At 35.6% G+C, this 26,415-nt stretch overlaps 2 protein-coding genes across 6 annotated transcripts in view; one reads left to right on the top strand and one right to left on the bottom strand.

The window, feature by feature from the left end:
- The window catches only part of LOC113114944 (suppressor of tumorigenicity 14 protein homolog), a 31,661-nt gene extending 6,373 nt beyond the window's left edge, over positions 1–25,288 (bottom strand). The window contains exons 1-15 of one of the 3 annotated variants that reach the window (XM_026282071.1): positions 25,018–25,288; positions 14,882–15,029; positions 13,554–13,714; positions 12,434–12,504; positions 11,762–11,934; positions 11,149–11,184; positions 9,340–9,568; positions 7,315–7,451; positions 7,023–7,123; positions 4,983–5,092; positions 4,637–4,767; positions 4,379–4,483; positions 3,639–3,746; positions 2,166–2,279; positions 159–278 (exon numbers count right to left, since the gene is read on the bottom strand). In XM_026282071.1, coding sequence (XP_026137856.1) covers positions 159–278; positions 2,166–2,279; positions 3,639–3,746; positions 4,379–4,483; positions 4,637–4,767; positions 4,983–5,092; positions 7,023–7,123; positions 7,315–7,451; positions 9,340–9,568; positions 11,149–11,184; positions 11,762–11,934; positions 12,434–12,504; positions 13,554–13,714; positions 14,882–15,029; positions 25,018–25,041 — 1,768 coding nt within the window. In that variant the 5' untranslated portion in view covers positions 25,042–25,288. Of the gene's footprint in view, positions 1–158; positions 279–2,165; positions 2,280–3,638; positions 3,747–4,378; positions 4,484–4,636; positions 4,768–4,982; positions 5,093–7,022; positions 7,127–7,314; positions 7,452–9,339; positions 9,569–11,148; positions 11,185–11,761; positions 11,935–12,433; positions 12,505–13,553; positions 13,715–14,881; positions 15,030–21,532; positions 21,670–25,017 lie in introns of those variants that run through there. The other 2 variants (XM_026282070.1, XM_026282072.1) reach the window with 2 other exon arrangements.
- Positions 25,289–25,939: 651 nt separating this feature from the next.
- The window catches only part of LOC113114942 (amyloid-like protein 1), a 46,704-nt gene continuing 46,228 nt past the window's right edge, over positions 25,940–26,415 (top strand). For all 3 annotated transcript variants that reach the window (XM_026282066.1, XM_026282067.1, XM_026282065.1), the window contains exon 1: positions 25,940–26,187. In XM_026282066.1, coding sequence (XP_026137851.1) covers positions 26,125–26,187 — 63 coding nt within the window. In that variant the 5' untranslated portion in view covers positions 25,940–26,124. The remainder of the gene's footprint in view (positions 26,188–26,415) is intronic.

Here is a 26,415-nt window from a genome sequence, read left to right as displayed (position 1 = left end):
TGTATAAAAAAAAAGATTTAAAATGAATAAAAAAAAAAAATAAGGATCACAGGAGCAACAGTGCTGTTATTCTGAATAACAGCACAGGTGTGGTTTGATCAACTAGTTCTTAATTATTGTGCAATAACACCGTAAATATATTTAAAAATGTGACTTACCACATCCCTGTTCATCCGAACCATCGGAGCAGTCCACATCACGATCACACTCTGGATTCACTTTGCTCACACATTTGCGGTCTTTACACATGAAGGAGAATTCATTGCAGATAACAGCCGCTTTGAGAGGAAGAGAGTATAGGGAAAGTAAAACTTGAGGTAAATGAGGGGGAAAAAACATCAAGTGTAGCTTCTTTTCACCACCAGAAGACCTACGCCTCCTCGTTCATAGCTGTACGAGAGCCAGCGTATTGATCAGGCTTATTGATTGTGGGATAGGTCACTTATCTCTGCTGAAGGATACAAAAACAATGAACAACTTGGAGATGGAAAGAGTGGGCGGTAAAGAAGTTTGTACATGGTAGAATAAAGCAAAAACTTGTGATTTCACTACTGTTTCACCACAAGCGTGGAAGCTATTGCTCATAAGTGTTTATTTTGCATATTAAATGCAGGTTAATCACATTAATGGTGGTCAATATCCAGGGGAAGATATCCATGTATGTCAGTTTAACATCTGCAGAAGTGGAGAAATACTTCAAACCAGCCGAAAATGTAAAAAACAAAAAACACATTAAAATTCAAACATAGCTGATTGAATTTACTTTTAAAACACCCAAAACCTCTAAATATTTTAATTCCTCCTTTCAGTGACTAGCCATTTACAACTTTAGATTTTTACCTGACTTTAACTTTCGGACATTAGAGACCCTAAACTACAAATACATAGGACAGTCCCAAATCTCACTGCAAATGAACATTCAGCCCAACAATAGAAAGCACTATAAATGTTTCATATTTTATGATTTTGTGAATAATTCAGGACCTGCTTCTGTTAATCCCACCATGAAAATGTCTAATGTTTACCTCAAAGAAAAAAAGTGGCATTATGTTTTGTGCAAAGTCTATTCTGTGGAACATAATTTTTTTCTATTATTAATATAAATTATTAATATTCTCTAATTACTAATATTTTCATTATAAAAGTAAGCACATTCTCAGATATAAAAGTTAATCCAATTTTGAGTGATTAGCATGTTTTACATATAATTATATTCAATATAATTCTAACTTTATATACGGCCTATATTGACAAATACAATTTTGTATAAATCCTGTTGCATTTTCTCCACTTTGTCCCCTATTCCTTAAATTGAACCTAGCTTTATGTATTTGTATTATTATATATTTTATATTATTTTATTTAGTTTTATATTTTATTTTTAAAATATTTATTTTAAAATGGTGAGATCGCAAAAACCCAAACTGGACAAATCAGCTGTGAGCAGTGACATATCTGATGCAGTAAAGCTACTCCCCAGTATCTCTACATCCAAATTAAAGAGGATAGAATTTTAGAGAAACTTGCATGATTTTTGCGGCTACTTTATTTATTATATTTATATAACATTAATAATAGTTTATAATTCATATGATTAAAGTGGCAATTAATTATAAGCTTTGCATTTAAACAGATACATAAAATATAGATAAACTTTAATATATCCAACTTAAAATGACTAAACATATGTTTTCTTTTTGAGCTCTGTGTGAAACTATATAAATAATTCAATTCAGTTGATTCCTTTGCAGAAGCACATTTTCTTTCAGCTGCCTTCTCAAACATTTGCTGCAGCAGAAGTGTTTATTCTTGCCTTTTAAATGCATTTAAATGTATTTTTAATAACGACATCTCTTAATTTTCAGCAGAAAAGTGAATTGCGCCGACTCTCGTGAAAGGATCGCTTTGCTGATGCTCTCCACATTCGGTGAGATTGTCGCACGTCACACTTTCACTAAATCACAAACTCAGGTTCAAACTCTAAGTTGAGAGCTTTGTGAACCCGCTGATCCTGATCTAAACCAGGTTGGATTTGTTTAGTTTTGTCAACTCTAAACCTGCTCTGAAACTCTTGAGTTTGTTCAACTCGCTTCTTGCAACAGGCCACTGGTGTTTAGCTCAATGAAAAAGCAGTTTATGGTCACTAAGTCAAAGTATCCACTCACATGATACACATGAGACCTCATCACTGCCATCAGGACAGTCATTTTTCCCATCGCATTTCAATTCTTGTGCGATGCAGGAGCCATCCCCGCACCTTTCCTCAGCTCTGCCACAATCTAAGAGGAACAACAAAAAATCTCGTCAAGTTTCCTTCAATGGAAAGAAGTCAAAGTACCTTTTTAAAGTATGACACAATGAAGCAAGTCTTAAATATGTTGGAGTTCTCCAGGAAAATAAATAAAAATAAGTTCATCTTAAAGGGTTCGTTCAATTAGCCCATGTTTTACCCTCAAAGCATCCAAGGCGTATGTGACTTTCTTGTTTCAGAAGAATCCAATTAAGAGTTTTTCCTTGCTCTTCCAAGCATTAGAATGGGAGTAAGGTGGGGTGTTTTGCTCAGCAGGCCAAAATAGTCAAATAAAGAGCCCATGTATCCATAATAAAATGTGCCTCAAATCAAGGTAAATAAAGGCCTCACACGGAATTGGGCTACTTTAACACGGTTGCCGCGGGTTGTTTTTCATGTCTGTGGGTTGAAGCGACAGCAATAACGCAATATTTACCCCTGAGATACAAATTTTACCTGGGAGCTCCGCCCAAAAGAAATTTGTAATTTACCCCCGGAACATGGTTTTCAATGGGGATAAGGCTTGAAACATGATTGGGCTAGTTTTGAGTAGCAATTGCACAGGTTTTGTTGTGAAAACCTGGCAACCGAGCGTAGGACGAACGCGTCGATGAAGAGTGACAAGAAGAGATGTACAAAACAAAATGCCGGTCACGAATTAGAAACACAAACCAAGGATTTGTAAAGAAAAATTTTGAAGGATTTCCATTTAAGCTAAGAGTAGACTTTTTTTCCTTTGCTACAGTAAAGACTAGCATAACTCACAGGCACGAGCATTACACCTAGGTCCTACATCATCCATCTGGAATAGCTCACACATATGAAAGTCAGTGGAAGTGAGAGAAAAGTGTTTAAATCTGGATTTTTTTTTTTACAAAAATGCATCGATTCACTTTTATTCAATCCCCAGAGCCATATGAGGCACGTTTTTTTTACGGATACCTGCTCTTTATTTGACTACTTTTGAACTGTTGAACAAAAACATCCGTCTACTCCCATTCTAACACTTGGAAGAATAAGGATTTTTTTTTTATATATCTAACTCCGATTGGATTCATCTAGAAGGAAATCATATTTACCTAGGATGCTTTGAGGGTGAGTAAAACGTTGTCTTATTTTCATATTTGGGTGAACTAACCCTTTAAGTTTGTTTATATGAATCCCAGGAAACAGCTAGTCATGGGACCTCATTGAAGTCCCCTTTATTGAGATAAAACACCTACCACTGCTTTGTCTGTCAGTACTTAGTACATCTTAAATGTATTTTGTTTCATTTGAATGAACTTACTGAAATGCAGATGCTGATATAAATAAATTTGATCATTAAAACCTACTAGGAGAAACTCACCACAATGTTCCTCATCACTATTGTCACCACAGTCATTTGCTCGGTCACACACAAAGAACCGAGGCCTACACAGGCCATTTCTGCAAGTGAACTGTTCGTTTTCACAGCCTGAAACACAAAACACATTCAACTGTGATTTATCGGAAATAACACCAGACTTGGTCAATTATTAGTACAATGTAAACACTCATCAAAAAGTTATTTCAGTTTAAGTTTAATAGTAACTTGTTAGGCAGCAAAAAGCATGCTAAATTATAATGCAAATCTTTAGTTTAAGTAGAACTTACACTTGATTTTGAATTAAACATAACCATGCTTTCATACAACATATACACTATTTCCAGAAGCATTAGATGATCTAAAGAACTGATGTTAATACATTTAATCTGTAATATTTAATACAATACATGCATTAATATAATACTATAAAACTAAAATGTTATAATTTTTAGTAAATGTTTTCAATAATTACATGTGCATCTAAAAACAATGAGTAAAACTGAACTTCAACTGGAGGAATCTGTCAAATTAGTTTAAGAAAACCACATATCACAGAATAATTAACATAATTCTAGATGATTTTATTCATTTGGACTGAATTTTATATACTCCCGAATGTCTGAATTAGATTTTTGAATTAATCTTCCAGTCATTCTACATAGGTATCCCATTGGACAGGGCTAATTCAATTTAAAGGTTTAAATTAAATTGATCAAAATCCTGACAGGGATGAGACTTACTGCAGTTTTTCTCATCACTCATGTCTTCGCAGTCACTCCACCCATCACAGTGTTGCTCTTTTTTTAAGCAGTAGCCAGAGGTGCATGCAAACTGACCAGGGCAAGCTGGAGATGAAGACAGCCGGAACCCAACACAATGGAGAAGTTAAAGAGAGTTCCAATGAAAGAATAAATGTAATCTGTTGGTATTAAATAGTCCTGGATTAAAATGTCCTCAATGCATTTAACTAGTCATAATGAAACACCGGGCTTACGTACGGTTTAAAGGGTCAAAGGAGGAGTAATGGATCATGAAACCCTTATCAGTGTAAGATTCATCTGAATGGAACTTCACTTCCAAGATATTGGTGGTGCTAGAGAGAACAAGTATGCCTTTCTCTCCACAATACCTTTAAAAATGGAGGAAGGAATGAAGTGTTAATAGAACAAAGACTAAGAGAACGACAAATGAATTGGCTGCACACTACAGCAGATGGTTTTCTGATAAATTAACAACATTTATTGGGCCTTCTGCCATTTTATTTCATAGACTATCAGGAAGTTGACAAGAAACGATGGGGGACATTTTTGTGGCTGGCTTGGCAGGACAGATGACAGAACTCACTTTTTCCCCAGCACCTCTATGAAGTCTTTCTGACAGATGTTAGTGTCCACCCCCAGCTCTTTCACACGGAACATATTGAACTCAAGCTTTATCTTTTTGTCAGCAGGGACCTGCAGAATCCACACAATGGTGTTCAGGGTTATTTCCAAAAGTAATAAATATCGATAATAAAAAACAGAATTGAAACACTCTGCTACTCAAGACTCATTTACCCACCATCATATTGTTCCAATCCCATTTGTGAAACAAAAAATGAGATGTAGGCAGAATGCATGAGCTGTTCTATATTTTCTTTGCTCTGTATTTTAAGTCTTCTGAAGCCAAAATTTGAAATATTATCAGATGAATTATTATTAGCCACATATTAACGTAATACATGCACTACTGTTCCAACCTTTTAAATAAGTCTCTTACACTCAGAAAAGCTTAATTTATTTGATAAAAATAAAGCAAAACTGTAACACTGTGAAATATTACAATTTAAAGGAACGGTTTTGTATTTATTATATTTTAAAATGGAATTTATTCCAGTGATGCAAAGTTGAATTTTCAGCATCATTACTCCAGTGTCACTTGACCCTTTCAGAAATCATTCTGAAGATGCTGATTTGGTGCTCAGGAAACATTTCTAATTATTATTAATGTTGAAAACATTACTGTTCGCTTAACATTTTTGTAGAAACTGTGCAAAATAATTATTGGATTAACAATTCATAAGAACATAATTAATATATATATATATATATATATATATATATATATATATATATATATATATATATATATATATATATATATATATATATATATATATATATATATATATATATATATAATTTATTTATTAGGGGTGTAACGGTACGTGTATTCGTACAGGACCGTTTCGGTACAGGGCTTTCGGTTCGGTGCACGTGTGTACCGAATGACAGAATGCAATATTGTGCGCGCGGAATATAAGTACATTTTTGTGTTTCCAAACAAACATATTAAATGGCGGAAGTCTCCGCGTTCAGCGCAAATCCTGCCCTGCAGCTGATTCTAATGCCGGCGACACACTGGATGCGTGGCGCAAGTGTCTCAGCTGCGTGCGGCTCCCATGTTAACAGGTTAGAGCTTGCAGACTGCCTGCGGGAGACGCGCATCTCGGAAAACACGTGCATGCTAGAAATAGAACCGACGCCTATTTTTTACGCGACACGCAAGCGTGTTGGAAGCGTTTCCAGGCAAAATAGAATAGGAAAATATGTTTATATGTCATTTTGTACACAAATACATATTAATTCATGACACTTTGATGTTTGAAAGTCTATAGGTTGACAAATTCAGATAGAAATGTAATTTAAAAAATAAATGAATAATTATCGATTTTCAAATATTGCACCTGTCAAACATACATAGTCTATTTTGCCATCAATACTGTTGACGGTGTCCTTTATCAGTAGGCTTTATATTTATGCTCAACATGAAGTATAGATATTGTTGTCATGAAGACAAGAGCCTGGTCTGTCGGTGGTCTAACCGTCACCTACAGCAGCAGGCACGGCACGGTTCTGGTGAAGCAGGCCTACAAGCTGGGATTGGTTTGAGACCGAGTATTTTATTAGTGGAGAACTTTGCAGCAGTATTTTATTTCTTATTCTTTTTTATTTTATTTTATATATATTTTATTAAAAAGTATTTAAAAAAAAAAAGTGTATAGTAATAAACAACCTGCAGTTTAATCTTTGCATTTCTTTCCCTTACTGTACTGAAAATGAACCGAACCGTGATTTTTGCATACCGTTACACCCCTAATATATTATATGTATTATATATATATATTTTTTTTTTCACTTGTTCAATTTTAGACAGCCATACTGAAAATATTTATTCATTTTAAAAAAGTATATTTTGCTTTAACATCTGCTTTTGCGTTTCACTGAAGAGAAAAAAAAAATATGGAGAATGGATAGTACAACAAATTAAGAAATATTCCTTTAATTTAAAATGCAAGCTCTCTCTGTTGGTAGATAAAGAAAAGTGAAATCATGTGAGGCTTACATTGATATTCCAGCTGCAGTCCACCAAAGGAGGATAGAAACTAGGAAAATGAGGAGAGGTGAAGTTTCCAGTGGGTGCAGTCAGAGATGCTCCACAGTTCCCTGCTAGAAATTAATATGGAGGGGGAAATGAACAGAAAACAGATATTATTAAACTGAAATGGAATACTTTCTACACCAATTCAACTTTTTTTTTCTTTTTTTTTTTTTAATTTAGCAGCTACAAAGACTTTTGACTTGGATGATGACTTTATAAAATACTAAAGCATTTGTACAAAACAAACACTGGTTACCAGCAATAGCGGGAATGGCAGCGTAATCCGCTATGAACCCAGATTTCTGGACCTTATCTGTGATTAGGTTGACGAGCATGAGGTTACCAGAAGAAACTACCTCAAGGGGATTTGTAGGAGGTCGAAGTCCACACTGTCTGTGATGAAAAGATTCAAGAGTGTTAGAACTGCGGCAACTGTATAGAACAGTGCTTTATTTTTAGATATTTAAGTATATATCAATGAAATTGCTTGATGAGAAATTGATTGGATGAAAATCTGTGTAGTGTGTATTATTGGTATGTTTGTCCCTAAAGTGCATTTTGTCAATGTTTGGTAGTATATAAGCCCCTAGATGACCTCCAGCCTAAAAGATATGGGCCATAAACTGAATATTTTTGGGGGGGCTCTTAAGATCAGAAATTCAGTCAAGGATGTCCAACGTTTGACTGGAGTGTGAAACTACATGACAAGCAAAGTCAAATGGGTATATCGAGTTAAGAAGCCTCATGAGAGAGCGAGAGAGAGAGACCTGGGGCATAACAACATTATTAAGAACTGTATGGCTGTGATGCACAGAAACTGTCACCTTGGAAACGGGGCAGAGGCTGAGTGTTGTGAGAATTATGTTCAGAGCCCACTGGCTGCAAGATACAGTGTGCAACCTATACACTTCAGGTGATTTGTTACATAGCTTAAATAAATCAAGAATAAAACAAGTGCTCCTTTACTAAAGTCTGTCATCACTAGTGTTGTTTTGTCAACGAAAATTGTGAGTAAATCTCATCGTCAACGAACCTTTACCACATGACGAAAACGAAACGCATTGTAAATGCTGGTCATTTGACGACGACAATAAGTAAACTAATAATCCAATATTGTTGACGAATAAAAACAAGACTAAATGTGACAAAATAAAAACTATGCTAAAATGTTTCTTCATTTTCATAGACCAAAACAAGATGAAATTTAATGTTATAATGTTATCTCGTCTGGTCACGTTATTATTATTATTATTATTATTATATTTCTGTTTCCTGTGTCTTCAGGGGCTGCATCAGGTCGCACTGCGCAGAAGCAGGCGACATCACTTCCTCAAAACCCACATGCGAATAGAATTGCATTACTAAAAAGAGACTAAAAATGTCATCAGTTATCATTGACTAAAACTAGACTAAAATAGTCATGGGTAATTTGACTAAAATGCTCAGACAAACTTGACTAGACTAAAAAGAGTATGTGAATGTGGCTAAAACTAATAAAAACTAAAACGACAGCTTCAAACAAAGACTAGACTGAAACTAAAATTAAAACAGGCCACAAAAAATAAAAAAGGTGAAAAACTTGGCATGCATCCGAGAGGTGCTAAAGACGGGTCTTAACCAGACAATTTTCAGCTAGAAGCCTTAGGCCAACTGTGAAAATGAAACTGAATTGAAATGTGTAACCAGTGCCGATGAGAAGGCTTCGTCCTTGAAGTTTAGAAGGTAGAGATGCATTGAGGCTAGTACATATAATCTGTAGAGTACCTGCTACTTTTTCAAAGAAATTAATATTTTTATTGAGCAAGGATGCCTTAAATGGATCAAAAGTGACATTAAAGTATGGTGACATGCGTTTTGGCTGTTTGCATTGTGCAGATCAATCATTGAATGACCTTCATGAGAGCAGAGCAGACGGCTCCTTATGCTTTTGAATCGCTGTACTTTGGTGTCATGCAGTGATCAGTGTGCAGAACAATGAACAAACGTGTGCATATTTACATCGCTTTGATCATCCTCTGTAGATTATGTGCAATACATGCACGTTATTGGTCAAACTACTTTAGATGTTTTAGGCAATATAAAATGCTGGCCAGGATGTGTACCATATAAATAGCACATATGGCTACCCTACAAACCTTTTGATCAAATAAATGCAGACTTGGTGAGCATAAGAGATTTCAGCCTTTTAATTTCATATTCATTTAAACAGCATTGTTATAGGTTATGGTAAAACCTAAATGGTACTAATTAAATATGAGGTTTCAAAGTGGCATGTACTCACTTTGTGATAGCATGCGTGTTGTCAGGACTGAGCGAGTCATAGATGGCTACATAATCATTGGCACAGTCATCCTCTGTGTGGAAGGTCCTGAACTTGACAATGATGGCGTAACCTTTCGGAGCGCGGATCTGCCACTGGCATCGGGAGTAAGCTGGGTATCTCACTGGGTATTCCGGAGATCTAAAATCTTTGTTGGTGGTGTCAGCCATGAGACTGTAAAAGCAGTTATCTGATAACAGAAACAGGAAAAGTAGCAAGATCGACATTATTGCATTCTGGTAAATAATAAACTAGATGCATCAGATGATTGCTGCGCAGCAAGTATAAGCAGCACCAAAGATCCTTAGCTCTCACAAAGTGGTAGAATCGAGTGATAAGTGGCTTTGTGGATGGGAAAAGAGGTCACTCAAACACCTTAAAGTCTGCATGAACCAAAACGGTGACTGGATTTTCTTTCCTATTGTGACATATTAGATGATGGATCAGCACCTACAGACCTCTACAGCCCTGAATGTCAGCAGAGAGACCATGTCAACTAGATGAGCCCCAGAGACAATTCTCTGGTGAAGACTTCATCTGCTAGATGGCCATCGGCACAAGACCATGAGAACCAGATGAGTCCTCTGCACAATCTGACTTTGCTACAGCCTGGAATTAAACCACACCATGATGGTTTCATCTGGCCAGAGGAGAACTTACCGCCTGACTGAGCCTGGTTTCTCCCAAGTTTTCGTTTTCTCCATTTTGGTCGTTGATGGAGTTTTGGCTCTTTTCCAGTGTCACCTTTGGCTTGCTTAGTTGGGGCACTTCATTTATGTTAACAATGTCGGCTTGACTGCACAGACACTGTTTGAAGAGAACTGACTCAAGTGAGCTGGACGATAGCGATGTCATAACTGAATTAACAATGAACTGACGGTTAATGATTGTCCTCCTGCACTTATCAACACACTATTTTCCTGTTAAACACACAAAGTTGCTTTGACACAATCTGTATTGTATAAAGCACTACATCAATAAAGGTAACTTGACGTATTAGAGCGAAATGGTTTATCGAAAATAAATAGATTAGAGGGCAAAACTTGATTTTGTTCATCGGGAACTGATTAGATTGTAGAAAGTTGGTGCTGCAAACTATTCTAAATGGGGGCATATTTGATCAATATCTGTGTATGTCTCACAATAACACCCAAAACTTCACCATGACCACAGAATTAAAAATTTAATGTTTTGAAATCGTTGATTTGTCACTTCCAAGTGCCCCAGCACATCAATAATGTCAAACCTCACTATAGCAGCTCCATGGATAATTATTAAACATTATTATATGTAAATGAACTTCGGTTTGTTTGTTTTTCGCTCTTTGCCACGGAAGAGACCATTAAATGGATTTTGAAGTTAAAATGAAATTAATTAAATTTTCAAATATACTATTACATGTTATTATTGACATAACCTTCAATGTTAATGCTAAAATAACATTCCAATCATTATTTGCTTTCATGTCGACTAAAGCCATATGACACCTCCATGCACTTGCAGTTTAATGCAGACAATTTAGACATTTGTACAAAGGTGCTGCTGAAGAGCTGTAGCAATGCTCTCTGTGGTTGGAAAAACAGGTTTCTGAGATCCCTGTGCTTTTGTGCACAGCAAGGTAAGTGGAAGGGAAAGCAAGCGAGAGATAGAGAGAGCTAGTGTGAGATGGAGGCGGGCAGGCATTTTTCAGTGAGTGACAGGAAAGAGCATGGCAACCCAGGTGGAAAATTACAGTGCAGCGGTGACTGAAATGGGACACACTTTACTCACTGGATCTGGGGTCCCTGGCCATCCGAGGGTCTGTGGCTGCAGAGAGAGAGAGAAAATGATGCATGCTGTACTTTTTCAATCCTCTTTCCTTCCATTTTCCAAAGGCCTGTCAGACATTCTGTTCCTCCTCCTCCACCCCTCACCTTGACTCAGACGTTCACAAATACCAGTCTCTCACCTCACTACAGCGACATGAGTCTCCGTACAGAGATATCATTTTAAGCAGGGCACTGAGGTGTCACTCAGATGCGCTGCTCTTGTGTACATAATGCAGATGGGGACCGGAGAAGACCAGAGAGAGATATACTTTTTTGCAAAAACAAAGAATTACTTTGCTGCATTGAGCTTCCCAATGGGGGGCAAGTCCCTGACTTTATCTACAATGTTATTAAAAAGCATCCATGTTCCTAAAGGGGCCATTTCATATATTTTTAATCATTGTTTTTGTAATTTACATACATGTTAGTCATTGCATTTTGCTACAAAAGCAGTCATAATGTTGTTTTTCACAACCGTTTTCAATATAATCTTCCATTTCTCATCCTAATTACTGCACTGTGACGGTGTGGAGCACATATGTTCTCTTTACAATTAGCAATAGCAATCATCTTACATGAAGCAGTGATGCTGCTGGCAGAGACTGCAATGCTCCCGACATGTCTGCCCTCCTGCTGGATGCTCCTCCGCAGAGCCTCCACCACGCGCTCCCCTGTCAGCTCTGGGACGATCTCTTGGTCCTCCGCAGGAACGTCAAATTGAGACCAGTGATACGCTAAGGTTCCTTCACTGCAGATGTAAGATGGTGCAAAGCAGACATATTATTGAAAGAAAGTACACCTTGACTTTTGTAGTACTTGATCATATATAAATGTACGGATACAAATTTTAGGATTTGCTTTGCATAATGCTAGTTGCTATGGTGTTTTGTGCGCTTTTAAGAATGATGCTATGCTAGGTCTAGATGGTTTCTGACCCAAAACAGAAAGAGAACCCATTATGTATTATACTCTGATTTGGTGTAATGGATTTTCTCGCTGTTTTTATGGTCTCCAACCCTGAGCACGAGCAGTAGTAATACTTGAACTGGAAATTAATAATTTGTATTCTATTAGGGTGATTTTTTTTAACCCAGATTTTATGAGACTTGTAATTTATCTCTATCTGCGGAACCACTAAGTATTAAAATCAAGACATGATCTATTGTTTAATTTAAAAACTATTAGATTTAGAGAGCATGCTATAAATTTTACTTTGTCTGAATCCTGGAGCTGTAGTTTAGCTTTACCTGAAGCCAGTGACGACAGACTTGGTATAGTATTTGGAAAGGAGAGGATCTCTGGTGAATGTATCGTTCATCTAAAAAAAGGAGGAGATTATTGTCAATTATAAGCAGTAACAGTGCAATAATTAACACAGTCAACTCAATTAAATTCATATTTTGTTGTATTGCCCTTTTCACAATACAAATTATTTTGAAGCAGAAAATACTTATTTCAATGATACAATTATGAAAATCAAAAATAAACATTTTTTTTTTTATAAATGAAAACTCATTAAATATGTTCTAAACCCGTAAGCTAGCTCATCTTTGGAACACAAATAAACATGTTTTTGATGTAAACCAAGAGCTTTCTGACCCTGCATAGATAGCAATGCAAATGTGTTGGTGTATATGCAGCGTCAGAAAGCTCTTGGTTTTCATCAAAAATATCTTAATTTGTGTTCCGAAGATGAACAAAGGTCTTAAGGGTTTGGAACGACATGAAGACATGACATTTTCATTTTTGGGTGAACTGTCCCTTTAATAAGTAATATAAAAAAATAAATAAGATGAACACTGATAGTCCTAAAACAGGACTTTTTCTTTTAATTCTGTTTGACCATAAAATATGACGTGTATTGTGACACTCACATAACCTGTAAAGTGACTGTCACCTAACGAGTCAATGGGGTGATGGGAAGTTTTTTTTTTTTTTTGAGGCATGCATTGCTAAGGAGTCCCATCTTGTGCTTCAAGCATGATTGTAAAGAAATACATAGATTTGACGAGTCTGCCAGCTAGACACCCACTGCCTTCTATATTTATTATACCGGGCATCTTTTTTCTGTCACCTACACAATCAAAAATTAAGCTTGTGATATATTGCGTGCCAAAAATGTGTGTGCATGCTATCTATGCCACTTCAGATGACGCTTCATGAAATCTTTACAGTGTATAGACACCTTGAAAGTCTTTAAAACTTTAGTACAGTCATTGAAGTCCATGTATTGATTTTTTTTTTTTTTTAAAGAAAATACAGATAAAACTGAATCACTTGAATTTAGAATCAAGAATCTCAAAAGGAAGCCAAGGTCACCAGAACACTTACAACAACAGCAAAAAAAACACAAAAAAAAACACTCACAATTCCTTCCAACTCCCTTGCCACTTGTTGGAATTCTGCACTGTCGAGATTCTCGTATGCTGGGCTGTACTCGGGTTTGAGAAGCTTCATCTGTCCGCTGTAAACCAGTGTGGATGAGCTGCGTTTACGTAAGGCCTCATTTTCCAATTCTTTGCTCCTGACTGAGATAAGGAAACATGTTATTAATTTACAACACTAAGAACGGTACACTAACGTTTAAAAGTTTGGGGAATTGTATAATATCTAAGGTAAACATTTGTAATAATTGTACAGTTAATTCTAATATTGTATTTTCAGATAGATTTGGAATATTTGTCCTCTCCCCAAATTTGCCACTCCTGAAACACAGTAATACTAATTTAATTAGAAGGGTTATATTGACCTATTAAGATTTTGCTTACATCTACATAGTAAATATATATTATTTGCTATTAAAAAATATTTCAGAGGTAAATCAATAACGATTACACTTTTAACAGTTCAATTGTAATTTATGACATTTGTTGTATTTTGAATACAGTTCTTCTTTGTAAAAGGCAAAAAGTTATATTAAACTATATATTATAAAATATAATATATAGATTATAAATTATACTGATTTCAAAGTTAAGTATTCATTAGTTTGAATGCACACAACCAAAAACGTTCATAACATCTTTGCAGATAATTCAGTATACTATATAATTTCTAACATCCCATGTTAGTGACTGCACATTTTTGGTAGTGACTAATGCTATATATATATACATATATATATATATATATGTGTGTGTGTGTGTGTGTGTGTGTGTGTGTGTATATGTATATGTGTGTGTTTATATATATATATATATATATATATATATATATATATATATATATATATATATATATATATATATATATATATATATATATATATATATATATATATATATATAATTTCATAATCTACAAAGAACTTCACTTTTTAAAAGAATCAAAAAGATACTTTTAAAAACAACAGTATAGACAGCAGTTTGCACCAATTCGGTAGAATGACACACACAAACAGTTTTCCCCCCTTTATCATATCACATAACACTGAAGCCTGTAGTAATGACTGCTGAAATTTAAACTTTGCCATCACAGGAATTAATTATATTAATTAATTATATTTTAAAACATATTCAATAGAAAAGTTATTATAAATTTTAAACAATTTCACATTATTACTGTTTTTACTTTATTATGATCAGAGAAATGCAGCCTCAGCGAGCATGAGAGACCCCAAAAGTTTAAGCAGCTGAGTAGTTTTGCAACTTTCATCATTTAAGAGCAAGCTAGATATGATTGGGGAATCTTCGTACCAACAAAGAGCCACACAAGAAATCCGACCACTGCAGCCACTACCAACAGGGCGATGAAGACCCCCAAGGCAATGCTCCTCTTCCGTGCCGGTGCCATCTTCTGTTCATTCGTCAGGAAGCTGACCTGCTCATGACGCCCGTTCCCTTCCTGAAACAGAAACGCAAGTATTCTGTGACTGTCCTTCAAAAAGTACTGTAAACATTTAGTTTCTTTGACAAACCAAAGTTACAATATAGTACCTTCAGAATGAATCATGAATTTGATTGGTTTCATTTATTAAAAATAAACCTAAAAATCCAATGTTCTCTTTAAATCAGCTTTAAAGCTAAAAAAAATAAAAAAATAAGCACAATAAATACAAACCTTCTGCTATAGTAAACAAAACTAGTGCACTGAATACAAGAATGCTTGTTAGTTGCTTCGGTTCGAGAACATGTAAGCAGTAATGCATTAAATATTAAATGACATTAAATGTTAATATGAACCACCACACTTGAGAAATATTAATGAAAGTAGCCTCTGGATACACAGTATCTGTGAGAATATTTAACGCAAACTAGCCACTAATGAAAACTATATTTCAGTACCACTTATTTTTATTTGATCCCCACACCATTTAGGCTTTAACTTGTTGCAAATTATGCATGAGCAAGCACAGCATGCGGCCTACCCACCATATCCACTTCCCAAATGCCACAGGAAGTGCTGAAAGATATAGATAAACCAAAAACAGATATACAGACTGCAAGTCTCAACAATACTGTTTGTGAGATCATATAAATGTTGACATACACTGTTGCAGACTGAACCAACACATGTCGAGACTGGTTTCAGTGCCTTTATATTGCAGCATCAAAACTGGTTAGGCCTGTTTCAGTGACCTTACACACAAAGACAGACAATATGACATACCAAGTCATCCAGCAGAGCAGTCAATTGTTTGCATGCCTAATATCTTTAAAGTGCAGGTGTGCAAGTTAATAAACAGGTCTAAAAGTGATTGTATAAACACCCTGAAAATCCTAGAAGAAAATCATTTCTTGCTAGTTATGATGGAAGGTAAAAAAAAAAAAAAAGAAAAAAAAAATACATATATATAGTTGGTAGCCCAAAAGGTTAAACCATAGAGATCCTTTAAAAATCTTATTTACGCTAAGAAAAACCCAAACAAACCAAAATGGTTCTTCTATGACATCACAACACAGTATCAACTACCCATTACAATATATTTACCAATAATTCCATTTTTAATTATTGTACATTACAATGTTGTGATGCCTAATTTCACTTGCCAAATATATATATATATATATATATATATATATATATATATATATTTATAGAGCATAGGAGCTTCAAGTTGCTTGAATGCGCGTGCAAAATAGCAAAAAAACTAAATTCGAAATCACTATTTCAGAGGTCTGGGTTTGAGAAAGGTTCAATTTACTGCTTGATTTTGCAAGTTGCGGTTAAGGTACTGCTGTGAGATATCTGGATAGATTGCATACTCTATGCAGAAAGCTAAGGTACTAAATAACAGGACTGACAGACAACAGTCAGGCATTTAAGGAACCAATATGCCTCTTCTCTCATTTTCTCACACTGACGACTCCACACACGCACGCACACACACACACAAAAACCTCTAATTGTTCATAAATCAGCAGTTCCCCATCGCAGCGGAATCATACTGAAGCTAAACTGGCAAGGTGGAACGGTTCAGTGCACGTTTTGAACTAAAAACACATGCGCACACAAAGAAAGGGTTCACAATTAAAAAATGGTTAGAAGTCAGCGACTACACCCTGGGAGAAGAGGAATCAGTAGATCATTAGGGAGCTAGAATCACACTGGTATTAAATCAATTTGTCAGATGTGCAAACCCCCCTTTTAAGATCCTGGCCCGATTACAACAGTGTGATAACTCATCGCAATTAAAGCCATTCTTACTGTAGGCCGCCTGGCACTCAAGCTGCCTAAATTGGAATTTCTTAATAGCCATCACGGCATAAGATTAAGAGAATCATCGGGGAACGTGGGTCACTTGCTGCTGTGGGCTTCTGTTATCAGTCATCCTGATCACAGCCTAATAACCGCATTACATGCCGTGATTCTACCCATGACCCTCTGCAAAACACCATACTGAAGACATATCACTCTCAGTAAGGGCCATCAGCAAAACAGTAGTGTCTCTTTTTCACTTTTATCAGCCAGGGTAGACAAATCTAATTAGATGCCCCTCCACAGGTGTAATCCGAATAAAGTCGGTGCGTGTTCTTTCTCTGAACTGAGGATAGCTTAGAAAAATGAAGCGATAACACTGTAATTAAAGATTAAGGTGGATGAAGCTTTTCAATGGAACGAACAAAAGAAAGCCAAATAATGACTTACCATTTGTTCCATATATTTTACCTGTACAAAACAGCCTGTTATGCTGTATTTTTCATATTATTTTTTATGTATCATCATTTTAGCTTTTACTGCGCTTCGTTATTCTTCTCATTATTTACCTATACCTGATTGTGAATCAGACTTCTCGCACTTTCCCTGAAAATAGCTTACTTGCGCGTTGAAACATAAGGTGGATAGAAACGGATCCACCGTTCCCACACCGTTTGACCTATAAACTAGAAGGTAATGTTTCTAATAGATATTTCCCATGGTCTCCCAATAAATGTTATCAAAAAGCTGAGCCTCTTTTTTTACTTAAGTTTTACCCTAGGGAAAGATAAATGAGACCGAGGTAAAATTAATACTCCTAATTATATTTCAGTATGTCTTCTATCAACGAATTAGATGAAAAGGTCTAGCTGTATCATGGGGCGACAGAAATATAAAATAGAGGAAAAATGGTCCTAGTGATACAACTTGCTCTAAATGAGAATTTAGTGAAGAACTGAAGCAATAAATGGGGAAGATGTGTACCAGTTTCAGTTCAAATAAAAACATCAAAAAAAATGATAGAACGCTACTAATGCACAAACTTTTATTCTTTTCCAGCTGGGAAAAGATTAAATATTCTGCATATTTATATACAGCTAAGTAATTATTTAATAATACTATCAGCTATCAAAGCTTACACTAAAATATCTGACACAACGTTCCAAATCTACCCTTTTAGGAATGTATAATTTAATAATACATTTTTTTGTTAAACATGATTCTATTTAACATGTAAAGTTATTTACTTTGACCCACACAAAAAATAAATCTGTAGCATCATTAAAAATCAAAGCAGATATAAAGAATGTGCTTTTGAAAGATTATTAGAATTTTAGTTTTGAAAAATAAAATAAAACTCAATCGATTTCCCACAGCAGAGAGTGTTCACAGGCGTAAGGACCGATTCTCTCACCTGTCCCCTCTTTTTAAGAAGTGGTGTTCTTGAAGTGAGAGATGTGACCCCTGCGTTAAACTATTGCTTAACACATCGAAAATGATTGATGACATGCGTAACCAAATCTGTTCCACAAACTTGAAGATAAAAGGAAGGACCAAAACAGAAGAAACTGATATTTTTAACATCTGAAAATGTTTTATTTACCGCTACCTGCAGATAAAGCCATGGATAAGATATAATCTTATGAGAGAGATATGCCATAAGATTATATCTTATTCCATGAGAGAGAAATGCTCTCGCTCTCTCTCATGGCAGACACATTACAGGCTGTTGACTCAACTCCTCATTCTATTTGATTTTAATCTTGCTCTGCAACATATTGCCACTGTTTGCATTTGTTTGGTTTAATTTCGGTCCCTCTAGGAACTAAAAGTTTAGTCTTTGTACTTCTAGCCTCAGCTACCTGACAAGAACATAAAATGGTGATAAATCACTATTGTGCAGCTGAAACAGTGGTCAGAACCTGCTAATCATAAGCAGGATTTGACATTTGCACAGGCGAAGCCCACAAATTCACGCTGGAGCAAAATCAGCATGATTAAGAAAATGTTTTCAGCTTAACTAAAGCATAGGGCAGCACTATATTAAATTAATAATAATTGGAGAGGATGCAAGACAGCTGTTTTCCTATTTTCATGCATTCTTCTGATGTGTACAGTCTGTAAAACCATGCAGACCAACATTTCTGCTGGAGTCCAGCTGTCTGGTGCTTCTGGCATGGAGCTGGACCAGAGGCCAGTAATCACTGACTGGTCAGTCAGCTGGAAAAGACGGTTCAGGACACTGAGGAGCCTCCAAACAACACAAGAGCAATTAAACTTAAAGAATGAATCCCCTCCGGACAAAACAGAAGATCTAAAGTCATGTTCAGGGAATTAAAAGATGGCTCCTGAGAAAGGATGGTTGAGCAAATTATTCAGTTGATTTGTTTGTCGTTCATGCAGCAGATAATTGTACTGTATTAAAGGCTTTTTGAGAGGTATAAGAAGACAAATAGTAGAAAACTACTAGTAAATGTCGAGTTTTTGACGACTTTGTGAAGCGTTTCAAAAATAAACTCATCCTAGACAGGAAAAACAAAAGGTTTTTGTAAAATTGTTGGAATTTAAATATTATACCACAGTTTTGAGGATTTAATTGTGGACCAGAACTCGGGCCATGTTCTGAAAATATTTCAACAGTCATGAAGTATTCATTAAGTAATTGACAGATTCATTAAGCTGCACTGGTTGTTAATTAATAAAGCAAGCTAACAAGAAGAGCAGGAAATTATAATCATTTATGAAACTTAAAAATTAACAGAAACTAAACTGGATTTTTTGAGAAAATAGCAACATGATGTATAAAGATTTCTGTGTTGTCTCTATTAGTCCATACTAACAGTAATAATTTCATTACAAAATGGATTTCAAATGAACAGAAATACCTCAGTATCACCCACATCTACAAATGTGTCATCCTAATATACCAGTCATCGTGTAAGCATTTGTATCCTGGGCAAACTTTGAACCGTATGGACTTTCCTATGAGGCAAGCAATCACCAAAAAGATCTGTAAAGTTGCAAAAACTAAAGTCTCAAATCCAAAGAGATATTCTTTATCAAAGTTAAGACTGCTACCCCCCCCCTCCCCTCCCTTAAATGGCTCGTTCAAACACACCCCACATGTGGAAATATTTGCATAATGCAGCTCAAATGTCCACGCAAAAAAAGGAGGAGTGGTTTCAATAACCGGAGTTAGTGTTGAAGCAGCACTAACAGTTTTGCACATTGTGTGTGTGTGTGTGTGTGTGTGTGTGAGAGAGAGAGAGAGAGAGGGAGGGAGGGAGACAGGATCACAGCGGAGTCAGCTGTCAGTGTCACACCACTCTGTTCTGTGTCTTTACATTTATTTTGAAAGATGAAGCTCGCCATTATGGAAAGGGGCGTTACATTTCCAACAAGTGCTTGCGGTGTTCGGCCAATCACAATGCACTGGGTCAGCTGGCCAATCAGAGCAAACTGCACTTGTCGGAAGGAGGGACTTTATAGAAAATGATGCATTTGAGAGAGGCGGGACATAGAGGTCCTACAATAATGTACAATATTTGAAAAATATTGTGTTTTTTGAACATTACAGCATGTCAACATATTCTGTTACACCAAATAATGATCTTTTTTTTTTTTTAAAGCATCATATGACCCCTTTAATTAAATAGCTTTGTGACAAGTTTCTAAAGTTATTAAAGAAAGAAAGAAAGAAAGAAAGAAAGAAAGAAAGAAAGAAAAATAAAAAACTTATTTTAAATAATTGCCACTATAACAAAGTCCTATTCAATAAACTACAAATAAATTGTTTTTCCAATTAGGTTACATGGAACAAAGTGCTAGACACATTAGGCCTATAAACTCAAGTTAACAAATTTAAAACTGCAGACAGAGAGAAGATGAATCAGTGTGAATGAGAACAGAGCACAATGACACGAGTGACTGAAATAATGCAGTGTGTTGTTCAAATAATAATAATAATAATATTATATATATATATATATATATATATATATATATATATATATATATATATATATATATATATATATATATATATATATATATATATATATATATATATATAAACCAGTGAGTGAACCACGTTAGCTTAAAGCTACACATATCTTGCTTTGCTGAGATCTAGAACAGGTGTGCATTTATGTCCGAACGTCAGCTAAAACCACTGATTTCAGCGAAATTGTGCAGCAAATTGGAGGAAATACCATCCATTGTAAAATGTATTTCTATTCTTTTCATCGGTTTTTCTCAAAAAGAATAAGATGGTCCCATGTCTAAAGTGGCTACAAATAGCTGAGAATGTACCAAATAATACTGTCAGCCTCAGTATCATCAGTCCACATCACAGCAAAGAAACAAATTCAACCTAAATGAATGGTATTGAAAAAAAAAGAAAGAAAAATGCTTCAAAAGAAAAAAAAATCTGCTGTATTGATTTAAGAACCTGCATTTCTAAACACTACAATATTGATCTTCAAGGTATGGTTCATAAATGGGCTCCTGCACTTGAAAACAAATACACCAAAATCCAATGATAATGGTAAAATACCACACATTGTTCGTTTAAAAAAGCATTTTCTATGAAAGAATCTTAGGAGTTTTGTTATTGCCTATAAAGTATGAAAGTATGCCATGGTGTTTTACTCCTTTGAAAAACTAAAGCATGCAATTATTAAATAGATACGTTTTCGTATAAAACCTACCGTTATATAAATAAGCTTGTCTGGAGGATCCTGAAGATAAGACAAAATGCATTTGTTGCACTCCTGGATTGTGTAAGGATTCTGGTTATCAAGTTGATACAGGCCTTACTCTGAGGAACAGACGAGACTGCAAAATACCTGGAAATCAAGGCGTGTTCAGCAGGAAACAGAGCCAGTCTGTACACATTACCTCCCCCTAATGCAGTGAAGGTCTTATGCGTGTCTGATCATATATGGCTTCATCTATATAAAAATCAAGTCAACATAATTTGGTAGTTGGTTGCCATGGTTAAACTACAGTATACAAAAGCCCAATGCATCTAGTGAAAAACAGACAAATAAATGATTCATAGTCTATTTATATAACACACACACACACACATTGTTTTTACTTAAGGGGTTAGTTCACCCAAATTTTTAATTCTGTCATTAATTACTCACCCTCATGTCATTCCAAACACACAAGACATCCATTCATTCATCTTCAGAACACAAATTAAGATATTTTTGATGCATTCTGACAGCTCTCTGACCCTCCCATAGACAGCAAGGGTTCTTACACGATCAACGTGCAGAAACATTGCAAGGAGATTGGTATATAATCCATGTGACATCAGGGGTTCAACCGTAATTTTACAAAGCTACGAGAATTTTCTCTTTTTTTTCAACAATTCGCCTCCTCTGTTACCCTGGTGTCATGGAGAGTATCCACTGAACGCAAACAGTGTGTCAGCCGCACCACACGGATACGTTGTTTTTGTTCAAATCAAAGCTCAAACACTGCAGAAAACTGATCCGCAGGGTGCAGCTGACACAGAACAGCATATGCTGTTTGCTTTCAGTAGATACCCTCCAAAATGGCACCAGGGTGATGCAGAGACGATAAAAAAAATAATAATAATAATATTCTTGTAGCATTGTAAAATTACAGTTGAATCCCTGATGTCAGATGAATTATTTTACCGATCTCCTTGCTACGTTTCTGGACATTGATCGTGCTGGGCGGTCATTAAAAATGTCTTAATTTGTGTTCCGAAGATGAACGAAGGTCTTAAGGGTTTGGAACGACAAGAGTGTGAGTAATTAAATTACAGAATTTTCTTTTTTGTGGTGAACTATCCCTTTAAGTAGTAAAGGCATGACGAGAACCTCAATGGTAATGGGATTTGAAAATAGGTGATCTAAACAGCATCTCATACAAGTAATCTAGATTTCTCAACTTAAAGTGATTCAGAACGAGACATGAATCATGTGGATTATATTACATAACATTTCATAACTGGGTGTAGATCTCTGTTTTTGCTCCCACGAGCGCGGTGTTACTGTATTTTGTCATCACAGACAAATAACCAAAACCCAGAAACTGCAGATGTGACTCGGAGCACGACATTGCACCTTAACTGCACGAGAGAAGTCGTGGCCTAGTGGTTAGAGAGTTTGACTCCTAACCCACAGAGTTTGACTCCTAACCCCAGGGTTGTGGGTTCAAGTCTCGGGCTGGCAATACCATGACTTGGATCCCCTTGAGCAAGGTCCAGGTGTGTGTTCATGGTGTGTGTGTGTTTACTGCTGCGTTTGTGCACTTCAGATGGGTTAAATGCAGAGCACGAATTCTGAGTATGGGTCACCATACTTGGCTGCATGTCATGTCACTAACTAAAGACAAGGAAGAGGTTATTAAAAGCCAAGCCCAAAGCCGCTAAGTCTTCATTTACAACATTATGACAAGAATTTACACTTTACCACAACCATACAGAGAGACATCATTCATTACAATAACACTGTGCTACTAAATGGATCTCAAATACCTAATTTCCCTTCTGGGGATGAACAGTATCTGGTAGGATAGTCTTACATCACTGTTAATCTACTGGTAGAGCATAAAGCTAACCCCACCAAAGTCAAGGGATTGATTTCTAGGGAACACAAAAACTTTTACCCTGAATGCTAAATGCCAATGTCAGGGATTTACACAAATAAAGCCTACAGTATCATATTTAGGATCATATGTGATGTGGTCTTCTAAATAATCAACGTGCTCAAAACTACAGCCTTATGCCATTTGATTTATATTCTATACTTTTTTTATTATTATTATTAAGTGAAAGGATTTTTATTCTAAATCTACAAATGCCTGGACATCGTCAGGTCATAGTACAAGTCTTTTTGCTGCAAAACATTAAATTAATAGTAAACACATAAATGACTTATATTGTTAATAATATTTCATGATGTACATTTACTAGACTAAAATCAACTTATATTTCACTGTCCATACATCACTTTTTGAAAAAATCTTGTTCGATCCAAGTATAGTAGGCTATACTTCAGTCTTTTGAGAAACATTTATTTGTTCATCTCTTAATCACCATTGTATTGCACTGCATTATAAGACGTCACAGGAAAATATAGTGACAACTCAAATTTATATGAATTTATGTAAGTAGTCTACTATATTCTTATAAAGATGTCACTTATATCACAAGTAAACAATATTAACATTTTACTTATTATTTATTTTACTTTTTTCAATTTAAATGACTATAACTGCACCAAATTACATAATTTGCTCTTTCTGGACCTCTGATTTGTCATCCTCCATATTCACAAATTCATTTATTAGCTTACATGAACCATAAAATACTGATAAATCAGATATGAATAACTTATCACACATATGCAAACCTTAAAAAAATTTAAATAATGTGAAAGTTTTATAAACTGTTCCATCTGAGAGAAGAAAAAAAAAAAAAAGTATAAGGGCTAATATTTTCTACCTGGTTAAGGCTACCCAAGAAACACTTGATTGAAGGTTAATCCGATCTTTCATTAAAATTAAGACTAAAATTAGCTTTTTCGCATCATATAAAACTAGCAATTCCCTCTATACCAAATGGTATTGTTTCTGGACACTAACCTTTCAATGACCAGAAAGTCGGGATTAGGAACTCTTCTTAAGTGAATGTTTTCAATGAACAAATCATTCTCGTTCACCTCTCGAACTGAACTAGTTCATGTTTCAAGTTTCTGTACTTTTGAGGCGTAACGATGGTCTATAACCCGAGGAGAGGATCACCTAATGATTCTCTTTTGTGAATGAATTCAAACGAGTCACTGAGATGAATCAAAAGCCCCCACCACCGTAAGAACAGAGGCGAGCCTCGAGCAGGTGTCTCTATGTGGGAAGAGGGGAAACTGAGAGAGAGAGAAAAAGAAATAGAAAAAGAAACCAAAAACCAAACCTTGGCTATAGGGTTGCCATGTCCCAAGTTTTCTCTAAAATATGAGTTTAAAATTCACTTATTCAAGTTTTGTGGTAAATTTTTAACAAGGAAAGTTACCCTGAGGGATTTACATGTAGTTTGATGTATCCGGTTTAATAATAAAGTTGACAATAAACGTAGATGGGGAAATACGCCGTTTCATTCAATGTTCAGAGATTTTTTTTTTTTTTTTTTGTTAAAATAAATAAATAATATACTTACTTGTTTAAACACGGCAGAACTCATGTTATTTCAGGAAAGTTGGTTATAGTTTCGCTACCAAACAGAAGCGTGCACGCCTGACGTTCCGACCAGTCAATGAATCCAGGCTCTGCTCTTTCAGGCAGTTCGGGTGAAATAGTCCAATTGTAAAAGTTCTTGGAAGTTCGTTCAGAGTTTGACGGAATGAATCCAGCGGCGTTCTCTCATCTCCCTCACCTGAGGGCAATGAATGACGTAGCAGTTTCCGTGGGAATGACAAGACTACGTCCCTCTCCAAACAGGCGTTTACAGAGTGTCACAAGAGTCTACCAATAGGCGTGTGTGTGTGTTTATATGTTACATTTTTTTATTATTTAAATTATATATATATATATATATATATATATATATATATATATATATATATATATATATATTAAAAACAAAATTGTACACATTTACATAATTAAATAAATAGACATACTCTTATTACAAATTACAACCAAAAGTTAGTCTCGTTAACTTTCTACATAATACAGCCATGACATTATACATGCCTTTCATTATATATAATCCGAATATTTTACGTAGGCCTATATGTATATCTATGTATTAAAGCTTGGTGTAAACATTTATCTTGATCTCCCTCTAGCGGCTTAATACTGAAACTACATCATATGAACATAAGGTGGCTGTAAAATGAATGTAATGTGAGACAACAGCGGCAGTAAAAATCTATAAAAGTAATAAGCTGCCGTCACCGAGTTGAAAAATATACTTAAGCAGGCTATGTATTTCTTTACAGACTTCGTTTAACCTGTTTTCTCACTAGCGCTCACAGTGAGTCAATGGATGTCCAGCAGGGGGCGCTGTTCTTCAGCAAATGGCCGCACACCTTCTGCGCAGCCGGAGCGGAGGAGGGTTTGGTTTTACTGATCGGAGCCGCAGCCGAGTGTCAGTTCACACTGAGATCTGCGGACACAGGAGATATCTCCGATCAGACCAGCTCGTATCCCGTAGCAGACCAGTTCATTCCAGTTGGTTTTTCTTTTGGAAATAATACAGTAGTTACAAATAGACATCCAAAGAAATCAGCAAAGTTAAATACTAAGAAGAGAAGGAAGAAGAATGGGGCAGAAAACGCCATTAATAATGATGACTTTATTGTCTTATTGCGTCTGGAGAGATGAGGTAGGATCCGAATGCGGATAACACATTTATTGTGCCTATTATTTTTATGCACTTGTTTCAGATTAACTTTTACCTGTTTTTTTCTCAGGCTGTTCTTTTTTTAGATTTTTATTTTTATTTATTATTATTTTTACAGCCAATTAGAGAGATAAAAAAAAAAAAAAAAAAAAAACCTGATACATACAAATAACACAATCCTGGGTCAGATCTGATGCTTATGAGATTTCT

Source organism: Carassius auratus, chromosome 15 (assembly GCF_003368295.1).
Source record: "Carassius auratus strain Wakin chromosome 15, ASM336829v1, whole genome shotgun sequence".
Classification (NCBI taxonomy): Eukaryota; Metazoa; Chordata; class Actinopteri; order Cypriniformes; family Cyprinidae; genus Carassius; species Carassius auratus.
Note: the sequence above shows the minus strand (reverse complement) of the source record. Positions and strands in the feature narration are given on the sequence as shown.